Here is a 21,743-nt window from a genome sequence, read left to right on the forward strand (position 1 = left end):
AGTATTTATACTGTAAGCTTACGTCAGACTGTAAGATTAAAAAGATTTGGCTGATAGAAGTGAAACCTGATATGGTGAGGTGTTGGAGTCTGTATGCTTCAAGGTTTGGCATGTTGTGCATTCTGAGATGCTTTTCTGCTCACTATGGATTTAAAGAGTGCTTATTTGAGTTACTATAGCCTTGCTGTCAGCTTAAACCTGTCTGGACATTCTCCATCAACAAACCATTTTCCTTGTTGCTTGCAGGATGTTTGTTAGAAACATCAGCAGTTTCAGAAATACCATCTGGCACCAACAACCATGCCAGGTCTTTCCCCATTCTGATGTTTAAAGTGAACATTAACTGAACATATCTATATTATTTTGTGCTCTGTGCTACTGCTACGTGATTGGATGATTGCATGAATGAACATCAGTGAGTGAAAATATAAAAATAGCAAAATATCTGATGTAGTGTTTACTCCAAAAGTAACATAAGGTAAATTTAACCAAGATGTGAACTTCGAAAGTTCAGTGGAGTTGGTATTTAAGTGGACAATGATGGATTCCTGTTGTTCTAATTTTGTATTTGAAAGGAAATTAGGAATAAGTGATGGTCCACTAATATTGAGTATGTTATATAAGGACATGGTTTTGGAAGGAATAAGAAGTGGAGAAGGAAATATGGAGAGAGAAGAAGAGAAGTTAAGCAGAAAAAAGTGAGTGTGAGGGAAAAAACATACAGCTAAAGTGTTGTAGGCAGCACTTCTGAAGTGTGTGTGTATGTGTGTGTGTGTGTGTGTGTGTGTGTGTGTGTGGGAAGCCTGAAGAGCTTCAGCAGGTGGTCTGGGAGATTGGAGCTGTGTACTGAGGGAGTCAGAGCTACTCTGAGAGCTTGTATCTGTACACATGGGTGGAAAGATTCCTGGCTCTCCTGACAAACAAAATCTACCTCTCAAGACTGTTTGCTTGTTAGATCGTTGTGCATTTTCACGTTTCAAGTTACTACCCCGTCATTCTTGGGTGTGAGATTTAAAAGATTATGTCTGATCATTGGACGGGTGAGAAATAGAAATTGCAATCCTCATTGATTCCTGCTGTTCCTGTCATTCTTTTAGCTCTGTCGCTTTCAACACTCAGCTTTCAGTTTTTTCCTGCTTCGTTTGTCTTCTGTCATCTCCCTTCATCTGTCTTTTCAATCTAAAGACATGGAAACTAAATAAATTATCCTAAAGGTCCAGAAAAAGCGACCATGGCTAATTGGCTGCCATGGCAACAGACGAGCCTTCCCTTGCTGCTTGTTTTTGTCGTTTGTTGCACTTGTGTAAACGGGCACACACTCCTCCTCTGTACGTTTCATTCCCTACACACACACACAGAGCGAGAGAGAGAGAGAGAGAGAGAGAGACAGAGAGAGAGAGACTTACAGACTTCCCATGCTGAAGTGAAAAGTACTTAGGGGATTTCTCTGACTGATGCATGCCCGGTTTCATCATGCAAACCTTCTTTGGGCTGCTCCGTCACATGACACTATAATTACACTAATGTAAGCATCGTTGCTTTTATTAGCTTTATAATAACAGACTGGTGCTGGGCTTGCTGATGGAGAAAAAGCCTGCTCTATAGCTCTTGCACTGTTCTGGAAATGTACAATAGAGCTAGAGCTTTCTGGAAACTCATTATACTCCTGTCTTGCATGGAATATGTTATATAAATATAGGAATGCATGATATATGTTACATATATAGGAATGATGCTTCTGTTCACAACGTACAGTACGTATATTAGAGACATGGAGAGCTGATGATTCATTCTGTACATCTGCTTGGATGCCATGTGATCTCTCTCACAGTCCTCAAGAATAAACAGTGTTTAAATCTCTATATTTTAAGATATTTGCAGTAACAGGTATGGCTGTCTTGATTCATGCCCTTACAATCCATACAAGATTACCTTCTTTATAATTCAGATTCACTCCTCTTTAGTTCAGGTGTAAGTTGAGGCAGTGAGTCCATTGAGTCTTGTCCAAATTCATTCAGTCAGAGTTACAGATTTCAGGACAATTAGCATCTTTGTTGTGGTTGGTTTATAAGGAATTCTTTTTTTAAACACAAATCACAAAACAACACCAAATAACGATGCTTGTTAGCCATTTTATTTACACTACTCAAGCTTTTTGTTTGTTTGTTCCTTTAGAGACCCGGCTCTGTTTCAAACGGCTGTGTGAATTTTTCCAGCCTGGATATTAGCTCCGCCCCTGCCGAACAGAACGGCGTCTTAACATCAGCTCTGCCGCTTTTCTGGAAAAAGCAACCCGCAAGGCATAGCTACGAGGGGTGGGGTCGTTAGAGAGCTTGTGAGGATTTTCATTGTAAGTGCAGTTCACCTAGCAGACAGCAGAGGGATCCACAAATTACAAACCGCTCTTTTAATGAGAAAGCCCTTTGGAGAGTGCTTAACTCTAGGGAGAGTGTGTTACTGGAGTGGAGGCTTCAGTAGTGCACACTCTGTCAGGGATACTTGTCTCTGCTGTGTATATCTATAGTACACGCCGGTGCTGGAGCGTGGAACATGAGTTAATTATGGGTGCGTCGCTAATGAGGTTTGCTGAATAAGCTGTAGAGCGTAGCTGTGGTACTGACAACAGCATTTCTTCCAAACAGCACTGTGTTCTCTAACAGTCAGTATTTCACTGTCACGACCTTCAACGCTATACTTTTTATAGGTTTATTGTTTATCTATTACATGGAAGGGTCATGTGATCAATCTCATTAAAGGTACTAGAGGGATAATTATCTACCTTAAAGGTATACTACATTCACATTACTCACTGAACATACAGAAGATTTGAAGGAACCACCGCAGTGGCTAGAAAAGAGTTTAGTACTGCCTTAGTATGTACTATGAACTTCCATTGTAGTCTGTGTGTGTGGCCATGTTCACTGAGAAGAATGTGGGCATCATACTTGTTGTTCAGAACAGTTTTTTTCTTATCACCGCCCATTGATCAGTTTACACTGTAATTTCAACAGGTAGCCTTTAGCTATTTTGCCTCGCTCCATAACTGTGGGAGTTCTTGTTGCTACTGTAATTAGACATGCGTCAGGGCTCTTAGTGTTGCTAATGACTTTATTGTCAAGGCATTTGTCACCTACTGATGTTTATTGCGATTGTGATTCAGGATTCATACTTTAACTTGAAATAGGCATTTCAGCTTAGTGTGATACACTCAATGGCTCTTTTAGCTGTTAAAGGGTCATCTACTGTAGGTAGGTTTACATTTCTGCCATTTGACAGACGCCCTTATCCTGGGTTGTTGTTTGGAAGATCAGAGTTCAAGCCACAGCACTGCCAAGCTGCCACCATTGGGCCCTTGAGCAAAGCCCTCAACCCTCCCTGCTCCAGGGGCGCTGCATCGTGACTGACCCTGTGTTGTGACCCCAACCCTGCAAGGATGAGTTTAGGCGAAGAAAATATTTCACTGTGCAGTAATGTATATGTGACAAATAAAGGCTAATGAACTAAAACAGCTAAACTAGAAAAGGCTAATGAACATCAAGTTGGACCATTATGTGATGTGTCCAGAAAAGATATCAGATGCTAGTGAAGAGTGATGCTGAGGCCATTTTCGCTTGATGGATAGAGTAGAGAGAGAGATGACAAATTCATGGGTTACAGTCAGTAATTGTATGTACACAAGGTGACCTTTATATCAGGTTTACTACAGATATTTCAACATACAACTGCGTGGCTGCTGCGGAGGTAGAGATGAGCATTTATACTGTATGAGCTCCTATTAGCTGACCTTGCCACACCTTGACTTCTGATGAATTGATAGTGGAACATTTTCTCTCAGGAATGTCTCAGGAATCTTCTCTTATCACTCTCTTGTTTATTCTCACTGGCTCTTTTTTTTATTTTAATCGTCACTGCCTTTATCACCAATATCCTTTACTTTCTCAGCCTTAAGTTGTCTATCTGTGATTCCTCCTCCCTCTCTCCTCCTTCCTGTTTCTCGTGAGTGGAGTCTGGGCTTGGTGCCAGCTGGTGTGTGTGTGTGTGTGTGCGTGTGTGTGTGTGTTTTTTTTTTTTTTTTGAATGAATACCTGATGGAGTCGGTGGAGGGCAGTGAGGCGAGGCATGGGAGGAGCTGATTGAGTGAGTGAGTTAGAGAGCGTGAGTATGTGTGTGTGTGTGTGTGTGTGTGTAAGAGAGACAGAAAGAGAGAGAGACTGAAAGAGAGAGAGAGAGAGAGGTGGGGGGGGAGTTAGGCCCTTGCATAACACACACTGGTGTGCTACATCCAGGCGGGCAGCAGGGAGCCGGCTCAGGGCTGCCTGTGTGTGACACTCAGGGCCTGGATGGCTGAGCGTATCCCTGCTGTACAAGTGAACACACACAACATGGGGAGAGAAGAACGAGGGAAGAAGTAGGGCTGAAGAGTTACAGAAAGAATTGTTTGCCTCTATGGATACTTTGAGAAAGGTGGAAGAGAAATCCTAAGGTAAGATTTGACCTGTTTTCTAGCTCTTCCATGTTCATGCTCATGTTGTCTGCTCGCTGTCTCCTGTTGCTCACTACACAAAGTGTGCGTTTAGCAGTAAAAGACGAAGTGGTTGTCTTTTCTGCTAACCCTAGGACTTTTCTTCCCAGCATGGACGCAAAAGTGCAAGTCATGCAACTGCACTGAAACCTCAAACGTCTCTAAAGAGTGCTCCCTTTCTGTACAGGTCTTACCCCTTAGCTGCTTTTGGTGGTGGATTTTGTGAGGACCTGGCACTCAGGCTCAGTATGATTGGGAAGCCAGGGAGAGCCGCGTTTGTGCCCACCTCTTAAAGTGGTAGAGCCTTGTTTTAACAGCAGCGGTGCAGCGTGTCGCTCGTAGGGATAATGCATTAGGAAAGCAATTAGCCAAACATCTATGTACACTGTCATTAGCCTGCAGCATATGTGTATATGCATTTTAACTAAATATGATGTCAAGTGTGGGTGATGAAGTGGAAAAAAATACTCAATTACAATGAAACTTTCTGCACAACAGGACTGTGTAATGTTCATGGGTCCTAACGTTCAGCTTAACCCTGGAGTACAGAGCATGAGATAGGAAAGCACCCTGGATGGGACAACAAAAGCATGTTTTTGAGATGTAGGAGGAAACGAGAGTACCCGGAGGAAATCCACACAGACTCAAGGATGGCATAAGGAACGCTGCACAGGCAGTAACCCGAGCTCGGGATTGCAACGCTACCTGCTGTGCCATACTGACGTAACCTTAATGAAATACACAGAAATTCATTGTAATGTCATTGGAAATATTAAATATACAGACAAAAGCTTTAATGAATGTCAACACAGCCATTTTTTTTTCCGGTGTAGGTTTTGCTCATATTACAAATTCATGGTAAACAGAGCTTTTTATTTATTCAACAAAATCAACGTTTCGCTGAATTGTTGTCGTGTAGCCTTAGCCCTGTGTTGCGCTATGCAGAACTGTGTGTACATGTGCACACAGGGCAACATTGTTCACATACCTGCCTGCATACCACTTACACGTTTCAAGGATTTGTAGCGATATCCAGTAACGTTTTCTCTACCTGGCATGTTTATTTGTCTACCTGTAAAGTTATCCTACTGTGAGATTGGTGTTTGTAAAAGTAGACCGGCACTGAGATGTCAAAAATCATGAAAAGCTCTGTTAGCTTCTTTTTTAAAAAAAACTTTCCATCATTGTTGTGGTAGTCTACTGCTATGGATGTTGGCTATGTGCCATATGAAAGCCAGGTACGTGCAACAGCCATGAAAGCAAACTGAATATATGATGTATAAACCTTCTATCTGATCACTTTGCTTCAATTAAATTAAGCAGTGTTGCCCAGTGTTTATCAGTTTGAATAGATTTTTTAAGCCCAGACAGCGAGTACAGTTGTTGACATTTGTCATGACTTCTTGCTCTGTCTGCATGAACCGATTGTGCCGGATCTTTCGGTCTTAAATGAGTCAGCATTGACCTGGTTGAACTGTAAGCAGTTTTAATGCTGCATAACCTGTACAGTACAACAGAGTTGCTCCCAAAATATTGCCACATGTGACTTTTCATAATTTACATGACTTAAACAAGTACTTGAATGTGAATGTGTGCTAACTCATGCATGGCCTTAGTAGCATATTTCCTGTAGCATTATAGAGGTCTGTGGAGCATCAGTAATACACTATATTGCCAAAAGTATTCGCTCACCCATCCAAATAATCAGAATCAGGTGTTCCAATCACTTCCATGACCATAGGTGTATAAAATCAAGCACCTAGGCATGCAGACTGTTTTTACAAACATTTGTGAAAGAATGGGTCGCTCTCAGGAGCTCAGTGAATTCCAGCGTGGAACTGTGATAGGATGCCACCTGTGCAACAAATCCAGTCGTGAAATTTCCTCGCTCCTAAATATTCCACAGTCAACTGTCAGCTGTATTATAAGAACGTGGAAGTGTTTGGGAACGACAGCAACTCAGCCACGAAGTGGTAGGCCACGTAAACTGACGGAGCGGGGTCAGCGGATGCTGAGGCGCATAGTGCGAAGAGGTCGCCAACTTTCTGCAGAGTCAATCGCTACAGACCTCCAAACTTCATGTGGCCTTCAGATGAGCTCAAGAACAGTGCGCAGAGAGCTTCATGGAATGGGTTTCCATGGCCGAGCAGCTGCATCCAAGCCATACATCACCAAGTGCAATGCAAAGCGTCGGATGCAGTGGTGTAAAGCACGCCGCCACTGGACTCTAGAGCAGTGGAGACGCGTTCTCTGGAGTGACGAATCGCGCTTCTCCATCTGGCAATCTGATGGACGAGTCTGGGTTTGGCGGTTGCCAGGAGAACGGTACTTGTCTGACTGCATTGTGCCAAGTGTAAAGTTTGGTGGAGGGGGGATTATGGTGTGGGGTTGTTTTTCAGGGGTTGGGCTTGGCCCCTTATTTCCAGTGAAAGGAACTCTGAATGCTTCAGCATACCAAGACATTTTGGACAATTCCATGCTCCCAACTTTGTGGGAACAGTTTGGAGCTGGCCCCTTCCTCTTCCAACATGACTGCACCAGTGCACAAAGCAAGGTCCATAAAGACATGGATGACAGAGTCTGGTGTGGAGGAACTTGACTGGCCTGCTCAGAGTCCTGACCTCAACCCGATAGAACACCTTTGGGATGAATTAGAGTGGAGACTGAGAGCCAGGCCTTCTCGTCCAACATCAGTGTGTGACCTCACAAATGTGCTTCTGGAAGAATGGTCAAAAATTCCCATAAACACACTCCTAAACCTTGTGGACAGCCTTCCCAGAAGAGTTGAAGCTGTTACAGCTGCAAAGGGTGGACCGACGTCATATTGAACCCTATGGATTAGGAATGGGATGTCACTTAATTTCATATGCGAGTCAAGGCAGGTGAGCGAATACTTTTGGCAATATAGTGTATGTTTTGAGTGTGTAATATGAATTTATGGTATGTTGGTGAAGCGTATAGCTTTGATGCTTCCAGGGCTTCTGGATTAAAGCTCAGGTTACAGTCTTTTTGCAGTTTCTTATATTATTCTCATGTGTGTGGGGGTTTTTATATGGGTTCTTCATCTTCCTTCAATCTCCCAAATATACCAATTGGCCAACCATATGTCAACTTTTGACCATTCGCTAGATTTTCTAATGTGGCAGTGGAAATTTCTGCCCATTCATCCACAAGATCATTAGTAAGTCAGGCACTTGATGGCAACCAAGAAGGCAGCTGGTGTTCCAGTTCATTCCAAAAGGGGTTCAGTGTGGATCGGAGCTCTGTGCGAGGACACGTAAGTTGATCCACATTAACCATGGCAAATCATGACTTTATGGAGCTCGCTTTATGCACATGGTGGAGCGGGTTTGGGCTGAGGCGCTTCATTACAGTGAAGGGCAACAGTTTTAAGGAAGGCCCGTATAAGTAATGGTCAGGTGTCCAGATACTTTTGGACATACAGTATAGTCTAGATGCTTAGTATGTGGGTTGGACACATATATCTATGTAGTTTTGCATGCCTACAATGGACTGGCATCTCATCCATCCATCTCATAGTCTCATAGTCTTCACATCCCTGACCAGGATAAAGCAGTTACTGGAGATGAATGAATGATTAGTCCTTCAGGGGGAAACCTGTTACCTCACAATTTTCCGGGCTCTGGTGCTGGCACAGACGTGATTAGATAATAATTCTTGATGCTTTATCTTGTTTGTTAGCTTCTATAACCTACATTATGATTTCATAACATATGACCACTTGCTTCTTTTGTTTTATGAAAAACTTCACGGAGTTTATGTAATGCATGTTTATCCGTGTGTCCATTTACTCCAACTTTTCCACTCTACCCCCACCTCCCAAAAACAGTGTTTAGTTATCAGAATTATGTACTGTTAGTTTCTTATAATAAGGTTAGATTCTGACCATTTCTGACTTAATATAGAAGGCTTGAAGCAAGATTAAAAGCGCATGTAAGTATCATTTATTTTCCCTTCTATAACGACAGTAGTATACATGTCATGATGAGGTGTCAGTATGGTTATATATGTTGGAAGTGGATTGCTCGTAAACGTGTGATATATGGCACTGATTCCACTTTGTTGCTCTCTGTAGCTCAGAGACCTTGAGTTGTAACTCATAGCCCTGATAGAGGACAATAAGTTTAGATTTCAAGTCATCTGATACTCACTATGCTCTGTGGAGCCTGTGTGCTGAGCAAGATCCAACTGACGGTCCTATCTCTCTCTCTCTCTTTCTCTCTCTCACTCTCTATGTGTTCTTCTTTTACAGTAGCTGAGTGTGTGTGTGTGTGCTTACAAGTATGTGCTTGCACAATACACACCTCTTTACTACTCGTCTTTCACTGTGTGTCCTTGTGGTGTGTGTGTGTGTGTGTGTGTGTCTTTGTGTTAATCTGTGCGTGCTGAGTAGTGTTCCTTCTAATGTAGGTCAGTAGAGGCTGCTCCACTCCACTCCCTCCCTCTCAGCTCGGGTGCAGTGTGCGTGCTGTGCTGTCTCTATAGTAGGAGAGCAGACTGAGCCGTGAGTCTGTTCTCTCTTGTAATCCAGAGGGATAAAGCAGGGAGGCTGCCACAGTGGGAGATTAGGCTTTCCCCGGCATGCTGTTTGGCTTGAGAAGTGCATTGAGCCACATTTGTGATTCTAGTTATAAGCTGCAGCATTATTAATCTTTACTGCCAAACTGGCAGCATCAGACAGCCCATAAAACAGTCCGGTCACTCCCCCTGTGTCTGCACTCCAAAAGAAAAAAGGTCCAAGGGAGAGTTTGAGGTCTTCAAGTTTCACTGTCAGTTTTTTCATCTTCAAGGCTTTATGGTACACAGTGCTCTAGAATTTTACTTTAGTAAAATTAAATTAAATTTTTAATTTTAGAACTCTTCCTATTACAATTAACATATATGTATTCTTTATGAATGTGATTTCCTAAGCCCCGCCCACACTTGGTTACTGCTGCAATGTAGGTCAAATTTGTGAAAAATGTAGACTAGAATGTTTGCATAAATTTGCTATGATAGATAGATAGATAGATAGATAGATAGATAGATAGATAGATAGATAGATAGATAGATAGATAGATAGATAGATAGATAGATAGATAGATAGAAAGAAATCACTCCTCAGTCCTCCCATGTCTGGAAACTTTTTAAAACTGACTCTTAAAAAGCACTGACACCTGAGACTCCTTCCATAAATAACATTTTCATATATCAACGATTATATATTTTTCTTTGTTACACAACACAGTAGGGTTTTTTTTTTTGCTGTTGTTTTGAATCTGTTTATTATTAGCATTAGATTATGTGGAATCTCTGCCGAACCCTGCAATCCCTGGGAAGGAGCTGTTACTATAGAAACCATGATGTAGTACTAGGGCATTAATATATACCGTTCATTATGCTACAGCCGGAAGAATTGTCAGAGCTGCTGTTAGGGGAAATTAATCAACACCTTGTGAATCGAAAACTGTGTGAACTGCACTGTGATATAGAGTGAGGTAACACATATACATCACCTGTTTAAATGTTAATGAAATATACCCCCGTCGAATGATTTTTATTCATCCATGGCACAAAATACGCCCAGAAACGGGATTTTAATTAAACTGCAACAGAATATAAATGGATATACAGTAGGTGTTGATTATTTGACTTAGGTGTTTTGTTATAAACGTAGCTCATGCAGGTGTTATGGTGATGTTCATGTCAATTAATGTCAGGATAAAAAGGTAAAAAGGAAGTGTGTTTGAGCTAGCTTAATTCATCGCCTTGGTAAAGTGGACTAGTCTTATCTGAACGATTTCATACATTAAAACCCATAAACCATCCCATTTTTAGCATGCCAGTTAAAATGAACCCTAAGCCAGCTCATGCAGGATAACAAACCAAACAGATGAAGTGTCTTACACTTAAACAGATATCTCTTTGATTACAATGTCAACTGATGGTGAAATCTGAAACAGCCAAGCATTTGGAAATGTACAGAATACATCACCTTTATGCATCTCCCAGCCATGTGTAAATTCAGAATATGACCAGAATTGGGGAAACGCTGATGCACCTGCTCTGTATTTTATTTGCCTGGTATATTTGGCTTTGCAAAACTGCCACATTCCACCGTTGTTGCTAATCAAAATGTGGCTTAAAGAATGTTAAAGAACCGAGCTGAGGTAAAGATTAATTGGTTGCAAAAAATAGCTTTCTTTGCTTTTCTCTGCCAGAATGTGTTTCCCCTTTCCCCTTCATTCCAAATCTATCTTCATCTCGCCTTTACTCCTCATTCCTTTTTTTTTTTAGTGTTATTATTATCTTTCACTGAAGTCACAAGGAAAGTATTTGCTGGTGTAAAGGAATGGTTCTCAGCTCTTCTCTTACAGCTGCACATTTCACACCACAAAGACAGTTTAGTACTTTCCCTGCTCTAACACATGTGATGCGCTGATGAACTCATCAGCTAATTAACAACTATCCGAGAGCTAAATCTGATGTGTGGGAGACTCGGTACCACACAGCAGACTGGGTCACAGGGTTTAAAACAAAGAACTACTGATGTGATTATGTGATATGCAGTTAAAGTGATTTGGCAGAGCATTTATTTCATACTTTCTAGAAGTAGTTCTTAATTGCTAGCTCCTGAATAATGACTGTATTTTACGTGCCTGATCCCAGTTTAAATGATTATATTTGCCACTGCAATATGCTCGTCTACCGACAAAGGATTATAGCAATGATTATGTACCAATTCGATTATGGCAATTCATTTATTAGCATGTGTGAATGCCTTTGTTAGCTATATCACAGGAATGAATAAAAGGAGAAAAAGTGTTTTGGTCTTATTATGCAAGTGACCCCAAATGCAGCATAGTGCCTTGTCACCTGTATATACCAGCTTGATATGTCTTTAGATATATATCTAGTTTTTCAGTTTTCACTTTTTAACATAGTACAGTTCATCATCTAACAAATTTAGCTGTTATCTTAAATAAAACTTTAGTTTCTGCTCTAGTTTCTTAGTGCTCTTAGTTGTCACATATACATTACAGCACAGTGAAATTCTTTCTTCGCATATCCTTGGTGGTTGGGGTCAGAGCACAGGGTCAGCCATGATGCAGTGCCCCTGGAGCAGGGTGGGTTTTTTTTTTTTTTAGGGGGGGGGGCACCTTGCTCAAGAGTCCAACAATGGCAGCTTAAAGGTGCTGGGGTTTTCGGTCAATGACCCAGAGCCATGTAGTCATGTAGAATTGTTGCCTATGACACTAGTATACAACTTTTTCCTTTTATTTTTTTTGTAACTGTTGATATTTATAGCTCTGATACATCTACAATACAAAATAATTCAATTTCCTGTAGCATTGTGGTTCAATTTTTTTCGAATTCTCATTTACTAGAGTATTTAATTCGGAAACTACAAGACCTTCTTGAGTTATTCTTGCTGTATGTGAAGGCTAGGCTAGGTTATTATCATGAGGTGTCTATCCACATATTTTTGGCCATATAGTGTATGCACTGAAAATATATGAAATAACCAAAAAAAAAAAAGTGTCTGAATGATTATGTCCCCTCACTGCTTATGCTTGTATTAGCCACAGATTCTCTTATTACTGTTACTGAAGCAGGATCATGATACCAGTGGCTACTTTTATTTATCAGTTAGAACATTAGCTAAGATGCATATCTGTTGTAGAGGGAAAGTCTGAGAAGTGTGCATCAATCAGTGAATTCAGGCATTCTAAGTTGATTTTTTCCAGCTGTGTCTGCTGGAAGAAGGTGTGAATGGGATAGGTCTGGGATTGCACGCATCCAATGATTCAGTCTCAGACAGTGCTCAGAGTCTCTTGTTGCACTCTGACACTTCTTAAATCATCGTTCCTGTTTGAAATGCAGAACAGCTCTCCAACCAGTGCTGGACAAAGCGAATAGAGCTGGAGTGGGAGCAATCAATGAAGCGCAGGGAGGAATTCTAAACGAGCAATACCTCTGAAAGATCAAAGGCTGATTATGTGGCTGATCTGCATGTTCTGTAGTTCATTGGATGGGAACTAACGTGAGCAGGCTGTTCTGCCACCGAATTAGCAGCACTGCTTACTGTGCTCACCTTCTGAAGGTCATTGTGAACAAGTTTGTTTTCATTAGCATTTATGAATTATGGAAAGGATTCAGTACTGCATATTTGTGCTGCATATGTGTATGAGTCTGTATGTTTGTTGATAGAGATGGTTGGAGGGGGAGTGAGGATACTGACACTTGAGTGTTCCATCTTTACCTGCAGGGGGTGCCCTCTGACATGCAGAGTGTGTGTGTTTGTGTGTCATAGAGATCTTTTCCATCCTTTTGCAACTGAATCTAAACACGACATCTGTTTAAATTTATTGCTAGTCAGAAACCATACAGTGGAAATGCTAGTATTATGGGATTTCTCCAAATTAATTATTTATAAGGCTTTCTAAATGTGTGGAGACTTTTTATCTCATGAGTAACTAAAGTTTGTGTATATGTCTTTCTGTGTGTTCTCCAGGTTTCTGCTGCAGTCTTGGAGGCTTGCTTTCAGAGAGAAATGATTCCGCATGAATCGTGGCAAGTGCTCTCTAACAGCAGGCATGTGTTCTGTTGCTTTCAATTGAGATCAGTGTCCATCCAGCCTTAAGCACAGAAAAAAATCTCCTATCACCTCCGGTCTTCTCTCCACCCCCACTACCCTCACAGCACCAGCCAACCAGCAGGTGGCACAAGCAGAGAATAAGCGAGAGGTGTAGAGGGAAAGAGTGTTGAAAAAAGATATAACAGTAAGAAACCATCATAAAAAGAGGTACAGCAAATACATTCATCATGAAGTCCAACCAAGAACGAAGCAATGAGTGTTTGCCCCCAAAGAAACGTGAAATCCCAGCAAGTACCCTTCCCTCAGAGGATAGACCCATGGTCATGGCGCCTGCCAGTGAGAGCCAGCGTGGAGGGAACCTTGCTTGGCTTGCCAGCATGGCCAGCGGGCACGAGAGCAACAAGCAGCATACCAGCAGCTCGTCAGAAGCCGAAGGCCCTCGGTCCAAAACAACAGTGTCCACTGTCGAGTCCATTCGTGCTCCAACTGCAACATCTACTATTCCTGCTGTGTATACTTCACCACTTTCTCAACAGGCGGGCACCCCCCCCTACTCCCCCATGCCCCCCAACCTGCACTTTATTAGGCCGACATATGCAGCACCCTATTCTAGCTACATTTCTCCCCTTGTGCCCCCTGTAGCCACCACCACGTCCTCCCAGAGACACACTGAAGCCTACTCTGGCACTACCAATTCTCCAGCATCCAAACCCGATCCGGTAATTTCCAGTTCAGACAGCATACCTCAACCCCACCAGTTTGTTCATATTTCCAGCTCCCAGCTCAGTGTAGTGCCTTGTACTGCATCCTCATCCCAAAGCCATCTTCCCCTTCACCTACAACAGACACTTGCTCTTAGTGGGCCCTCTCCGCTCCTGCTTCAGTACCCAGATGGACACATAGCCAAAAAGGAAGATGGCAGACATAGAGAGATGCTAAACGGTGAGCCAGAAAGGGGCCGTCGCTTCAACCAGCCCTCAGAATCCAAGGTCAGCAGCATAGCCAAAGGGTCTTTATCCACCCAGCATCACCACATCCACCAGCGAGACCACTACGAGACCCGGCACATGACAATTCCACCGGAGTATGCACAGGAAAGCACCAATTTGAGGAACTCGTTAGTTCTAATTCCCAATAGTCACAGCTCCAACAGTGGTGATCCAGGGGGAATTCTAGACAAGCTGCCTCCCCCTCTGGCCCCGGCTGAAAAAGGAGGCATCTGCGCAGGCAAGCCAGTTTCCCGCACTCCTTCCAGCACCTCTATTCCCTTTGCACCGCCCCCATTACCTGTGGATGGTCTAAAGGCAGCAGTTACCACACTATCTCCTCACGCAGTTATCCATACCACACATAGTGCAACCGAGTCTCTTGGCCTCACATCCACCAACTTCTACCCTGCTCATCAGCCCATTATTGGTTACATTGCAGGTACAGGGCAGCCGCAGCCACTCAATTACCACACCAGCCTGCCTCCACACCTGCTCATCCCAGGAACTCAGCCTGTTATTATCCCTGTAAGTGGAGCAGAAGCTACTGCCACAACTACAGCACCAACTTTCGCTGCAGCACTGCCCCATGCATTTGTGACCTCAGCAGCCCCCAAAGGCGAGTCCTTTGAGACACCAGCCTCCTACCCCCACCCGACTGGTGCTGTGGTTCAGGCCCAACTGCACCTACCTATTCTGCCAGCCTCTGCTAGTCTGCCAGCTACTCCACCTATACCTTCCACACCTTCTTTACCACCCTACTTCACCAAGGGTTCCATCATTCAACTAGCTGGTGGTGAGCTGAAGCGTGTGGAGGATCTGAAGACGGAGGACTTCATTCAGAGTGCAGAAATCAGCAGCGAATTAAAGATTGACTCTAGTACTGTTGAGCGCATCGAGAGCAGCCATACACCTAACTCTGCCATTATCCAGTTTGCAGTGGGAGAGCATCGTTCACAGGTAGGCTTGCTCTATTTATAAACTTTGATGACTACTTTAACTTGGTTTGCTGACAGCTTCGATGTTAGTCCTTTTAAGAACTCTAGGACTTCAGTTCGATCTTTTCCAGATTTAAAAAATATGCTTATTGCCATCTTTTCCCATAACACTGATATTTTTACGGTCGAAAACTGGTCAATATGGTGTCTTTGTAACGATCATGTGTTAAAGATTTGAACACTTTTCTGCAACTAATTTACATTTTCTTGTACTCCAGGAATGTATTGTTCGTCACATTTGCTATGTTAGTTATTTTACCACAGTCATTCTGCCGCCTGTTTCCGCATGGTCCCTTGTTTTGTACTGTTTGTGTGGGATCCTAAGGCAGAATTGAGTCATCTCTTAGTTCATCTCCCTTCTGTTCTGCAGTGAGGGGGCTGTGAGAAAAATCTGTTTCATTTGTCTGTGAATTATGATTCTGGTCTCCCACTCAAACAGAAAGTCTGTCGGCTCAACAATGAGGCTGAACACAATCTACCAAATCAATTAATTCATGACATGTTGCACTGTGTAAACGACATCTGTGGTTTCTCTTTTTTTTTTATTTTCCTCTCTCTCAGGTGAATGTGGAGGTGCTGGTAGAGTACCCTTTCTTTGTGTTTGGTCAGGGCTGGTCATCTTGCTGTCCAGACCGGACCACTCAGCTGCTGGAACTGCCATGCGCCAGGCTAGCTGTGGGTGATGTCTGCATTTCCCTCACTCTCAAGAACTTGAAAAATGGCTCTTTGAAAAAGGGCCAGGGGCAGATTTCAGATGCTACCAGTCTCGGGCCACCTCTTAAACCACCTTTTAAAACACCCTCAGGAGGGACACGCAGGGCAGCACGTCACATGGAGCAGGAGAATGGACTGGCACAGTGTGGCAAGGAAGGAGGAGTGAGCTCCCAGACAAGCAAAGAAAACGGAGAACTAGGTTTTGGAGAGAAAGGAGCCTGTAGAATTCCACTATCTTCAGAGTCGGAATCTATCAGTAAACCTACAGGCCGAAAGCGGAGATGGTCAGCCCCAGAAGGTCGCAAAGTCGAGAAACCTGAAGAGGAACCACCGTCAACTCTTCCCAGGCCATCATTTATCCCTCAGGAGGTTAAAATCAGCATTGAAGGCAGATCGAATATTGGCAAATGAAAGCCATTTTGGACTCATTTGTCGTTTTTGAATTGAATGGAAAAATGACCCTCACAATGTTCTTTTTTTTTTCCAGAATATTGCTTTTTATATCATTTCAAAATTGATTTCTCTAAATTTTTCTATCCAGATTACTGTACTGTAGGCTAAATTAACTCAGCATATATACGTATCACCTTATGAGTAGTGATAATTATAATTGAATAGGTGCATTGAATATATACAGCCAATTAGTGCAATTTATCTTGGTTGTGTAAATTTGGGACAGTGATATTAAAGGTGGGTTTATGTAGGACTTCTGAGCCCTCTGGGGTACAAAATATCTGACATTCTCAGCCTGACATCTTAAGGTCCTATTATGACATTTAAGACAATTTAAAGTCACCCTAAACTTTACAAAATATTTCAATTTAATATTCTAAAAAATAGTTTCAGTGCATAGACTGGTGCCATTTTTGAAAAACAGGGATACAACTGAGGTGAGAAGCTAGTTTGATTGTGTCATACAATAAAAGAGCCAATCATGTTCTAATATGCAAATGAAGCCCATGCAACATTCATTTACCAGGGAAATTGGATGGACCTGTGTATAGTTATGGTATCTCCAATTTGCATATTCACAGAATCTGGATATTTTTGACGAGAGTTCTTCAAAGCAAGTTTTGGGTGACTTTAAATGATGCCTACTGAAACAGCACTAGATGCTTGTGGTGCATTAGTCCCAGCTCCATCCATGTGTGAGCTTGAAAAAGGAGGTCGGCATGGTTGACATTGCTCAGGGAGGCAAGACGGAAATCACTCCTCCACTGGCTGCAGGAGTTTACATAATATGTCAGCCATCCTGCTCAAGCAGTCTCATCTGATGTTTAGACATAGACGACAGACAATCTGAAGTCCATCACAAATAAAACTGAAAGTTTAAGATCTGGGGGTTCGTCATAGATTGCGGTACCTTTTCTGTGGAAAAGAAGAGCAACCGAATGCTAAGGTACCTGCCGACTGAGATCGAGAGAGATCAAGTAATGTCATCAAGCAGCGCCAGTTGCTCCTATAAAAGTTAAAAACTATACTAATAGATCTGGAGATAGTGGAGTTTGCTTTTATATATTCACCTGTTGAACCATTTTTTTTGGTCCCTTTGTTTTGTTTTGTAGTTTTGCTTATTTTTTTTTCTGTTTCTCTCTCTCCCTCTTTTGTTTTTTTTTTAATTATTTGCAATGAATGTGTAAACATTGCAATCAGGGGTCACTTTCAGTCATGTAGACACCGAATGGGTTTTTGTTTATGTATACGTTTGAGGATGGTTGACTTTTGAGCTATATGTTGAGCAAAAAAAAAAAAAAAGACATTTGCTTACTATTTTTAAGAGCTTATTATTTGAGAGAAAGTGAAAGAAAGTCGCCTGAGAAGGGAGGGACAGGTGATTGAAGCACTTAACACACCTGTCACACTCATCAGATGATAGATAGTTTAATCAATGTAGTTATTATTATTATTATTATTATTATTATTATTATTATTATTAAGTCTCAAAATGAACACAGTACTGTACGGTATGTTGTATGTGAGTGACGGTGGAATGTAGCACTCTGTGGAAAAGTCAGATCACTCAGATCCGGGGTCCTTGATCCGTGAAAAAAAGAGTGAATGGATGTGAGAGGTGACATGAGGTGGAACAGTAAGCAGAGCTACAGGAGATAGCATTTGTTCCCAGGAAGCACTTTTCTGTTTAGGTCTGTAGAGCTCTGCCTCCTCAGTAAACGGCGAGCTGAAGGCCTAGACAGCGACAGCCGCTCTTATAATTGTAGCGTAGGCAGAGCTGGTGCAACAACTGCCATTTTAGTGATTAATAGTGAGATGCTTGAGTGTGATTTTAGAAGTCATGAGATTGTCCAAATGATGCCATGAGGAGAGAGAAAGCGCATGTGAATGACTCTGGATGCAGAAATCTTCGTTGGGGTTCAAGGGTGTCCTATACATATGTTTGTGGAAGTGCATGCATGTATGTATTTGTTTGCATAAGTATGCACACACACACAAACACACATTCACTTCTCACTTATTTTAATGTGTTATATGTCTTTTTTGTACATTAACGTGTATAGAAATGCATATACTGTATCTTGCCCTGGTGCAAGCAGATAGTGTGTGTGTGGGTATGTGTGCATACTGAGTATGTGTGTGAGTGTCTGTGTCATATACTTGTATGAATGTTGTGTGTGTGTCTATATATATATATATATATATATATATATATGTCTCTCTCTATATATGTATATACACACACACAGAGACATATTACATATATATATATATATATATATATATATATATATATATATATATATATATATATATATATATAGATACATACACATATATACAGGATAGATAGATAGATAGATAGATAGATAGATAGATAGATAAATAGATAGATATTCGTCCAGTGTTTCTGTTTAAAGTTCAACTTAAAGAGAATCTTGCAGTTTGCACATCTGGAGAGGTAGTAACATGACCTTTATAATTTAGCTTTCAGCCACTGCTCGCCTGCCAGGGCTGAAAGCTTGATTTACTGAAATGTAGCAGTTACTTGACAAGTTTGCTCGGCTTACTGGTCCCCTGTGGCTTTCCTTCTTCCCTCCTTCACTTATTTAACCCTTTTCAGACCCTTAAGAAGATATTGTGACACGCTCTTTAACATGCATACAGCGAGAGGAGGAAGGAGCTACAGCCTGAAGCCTGCACTCTTGTTGAACTCTCTGATTGTTGGCTTTGTTCAGGTGTATTTGAGATGGATGGATGGATGGATGTATGAATGGATGGATGGACGGATGGATGGATGAATAGTTAAAGGGATGGATGTGTGATCAGATGGCTTGGTGGATGGTGGTGGGTGGGTGGACGCACCCCATATTTGAAAATGCTTTATTTTTTTATAATAAAACAGGGTTTCTCAGATCAACATCACAACCGTGCATTTGTTTATTATTATTATTATTATTATTATTTACATTTTAACACCCCCTTTGAAGAGTGTGTATGTGTGACGTATGTCTGTTGTTTCACGTGTTCATGTAAACGCTAGGGTGTTTTAAGACCGGAAATGAAACGGCTTCACATAACCAGGTGTTTGGGCCAAAATGCAGAGTTGCTTTTTCTTTTCGTTGTTTTCGTTTTCCTTTAACCGTTTGTGTGTTTTGGCATTGCCTGCGTTTAACCTCGATTCTTTCAGCACTTTAGTGTGCTCCATTTAGCAGCATCTCTCTTTCTGGTCACATAGTTTTGCTACAGGTATACATCACAAGCATTCCAAATAATGACATATAGCAATAACGTGAGTCTGCAGTATTCAAACCAAATAGAAAACCTAACATTTACCACAAGAACTCAGTCGTCAGTCAGCTATTTAGCCTAATAGTCTGGCTTTGAGTTGTCATGAATTGCACAGCCAGCCCGCAGTATCTTCTTCAGGGAGAAATGGAAACATATATGCAGTGATATATGTGTCTTTCTAACCCAGCTCAATCCTTTTTGTGCTAGTGACCTCCAGAGCATGTTCAGGTACCCATGCAAAGCCAGTACGCCTCGCACCGGTTTACCGCCAGCTACCTTGGCCTTTATGTACAACTGCCTGCTCTCTCCCTCTTTTTCTCTCTCTCTCTCTCTCTCTCTCTCTCTCTCTCTCTCTCTCTCTCTCTCTCACTCTCTCTGTCTCACACACACACACACACAATCTTTCACTTTCATCTCGAGCCATAGAACCCCATCAGTATTTGTTTCTCTTACCCTTTTTTTTCTGGGTGGAATATGTAAATCTTGGTGCGTTTTAAGTGTGAATGAAAACATGTTTTTACGATAACTCTACAAATGACCTATCCTTTCACTCACCGCTTCTTTTTTCTTTGGCTAAGAAGGTTGCTGTCACCAGCAGAGCAGAAAAGAGCATAGTAATGGAAACTTTATGCATGTGTGTGAGGGTTGTGTTGTGATTGTGCAGTGATGTTAGACACGCATCACAAACCTGGGCCCACATTTGCAGCAGAATTGTGCAGAAATGCTGTTTTAGTCATTTTGAACTCTTTTGTGGGCTTTGTATTTGTGTGTGAGTGCGTGTGTGTGTGTGTTTATGCAGAGCTTAAAAAGGGTAATACATAACTAAAGCACCTAGGTCAAAAAAAGTCACATGCATTTGCTTGTTTGCTTGTTTGTAGATGTGAACCAATGATTTCAATCGTCTTTGGAATCTTTTTCTGACTTTTGTCTTTTATACTCAATCGGACAGATGTGGCGTGGCGTCTCGCCTCGGACGCAACTCATCTTGTGTTGTAGGATGTGACACGTCTTGACATTTGGAGACAGCTTGTTTTCAACTGGTTAGATTTCTTAGCTGTAAGCAAATTACTAATCCATCAGTTATCAGCAGAGCCTAAGTGCAAAACTACAGACACTTTTCACAAAGATATTTCCCAGCCATCAATGAGTAGGAGTGTTGATGGATGTTATAAAGTCTCTTGGCCCAGCCCATTCGGTTCCCATACTCTGATGCACAGCAGACACCCAAAGTCGAAGATTCTCCCGATGTAAGCAGCTGGACTGCATTATTGCTGCAGTTTGTTTTATTATTATTTCTTACTAGATTTTAATAACTAATGGTCTTGACTTCAGGACTAAACCCACTTTGGAAACTGACTTCAGGTCCAGAATGCCTGTTTGGATATATTGGATGCTCAGATGGGCTTCCTGTTTTATTATTATTATTAGACACTTTACCAGGCCACCACCGTAGATCCTGGGGGCGGAGCTTTGTGAACATGTATGGAAAAAAAGCGGGTGGTCTCAATGATGTTACATAAAATGTCTAACCCAATTCCTGAACCTTTTAGAGAGCTAATTATGTAAAGAAGAAAAATTGTGCCTAAACCCCATTATATTAATCCCAAGGAGTTTCCATACAGCATTTGTTGTACGTGCAATTGCTGTCATTCCTTCAACATTCAAATTTATAACATCAAAATTGGCACACCTTAACACCTTCCTGTTATACTTATGAAAATAAAAAGCATTGTTTGTTTGCATGTTTCATAAAATCACTAACAAAAGATCTTTCAAAGTGATGCCTAAATGCCATATATGGTGAATTGTGGGCGTGGCTGTATTTAACATACAGTAACATGCACACTGTCTAAAAATATACACTTGGCATTAAGTTTATTAAACTTCATGATTTGTGGATACATATTTAATCCCAATTTTCTGCTGCAAACCAGACTTTTAAGTTTAATGAGTAAAAAATGTTAAATGTTGTGGCCCTAGGAGTGCAACTAAAACAAAGCAGTTCTTTATTTACTATCCATAACCTTTTGTAATTTATATGAAAGAATTTACAAAATAAGTGCAACTCTTCTATGTTTTTTCTTTTTCATGTTTCTTTGTGCAATATGTAGCATTTCTGAAGTCCGATCTGCCTCATAGGCACCGTGATCCCTGCTTATTTACTGATAAGGAACCTTTTC

The 21,743-nt window shown here is 41.6% G+C and overlaps 1 protein-coding gene across 9 annotated transcripts in view; it reads left to right on the top strand.

Moving 5' to 3' along the window:
- atxn1a (ataxin 1a) overlaps positions 1–18,529 on the top strand; it is a 115,136-nt gene extending 96,607 nt beyond the window's left edge. For 8 of the 9 annotated variants that reach the window (XM_058377569.1, XM_058377568.1, XM_058377570.1 and 5 more), the window contains 2 exons: positions 13,038–15,067; positions 15,667–18,529. In XM_058377569.1, coding sequence (XP_058233552.1) covers positions 13,349–15,067; positions 15,667–16,230 — 2,283 coding nt within the window. In that variant the 5' untranslated portion in view covers positions 13,038–13,348 and the 3' untranslated portion in view covers positions 16,231–18,529. Of the gene's footprint in view, positions 1–1,665; positions 4,484–13,037; positions 15,068–15,666 lie in introns of those variants that run through there. The other variant, XM_058377575.1, reaches the window with a different exon arrangement.
- The last annotated feature ends 3,214 nt before the right edge of the window (positions 18,530–21,743 follow it).

The sequence above is a fragment of the Hemibagrus wyckioides genome, linkage group LG24 (assembly GCF_019097595.1).
Source record: "Hemibagrus wyckioides isolate EC202008001 linkage group LG24, SWU_Hwy_1.0, whole genome shotgun sequence".
In the NCBI taxonomy this organism is placed as follows: Eukaryota; Metazoa; Chordata; class Actinopteri; order Siluriformes; family Bagridae; genus Hemibagrus; species Hemibagrus wyckioides.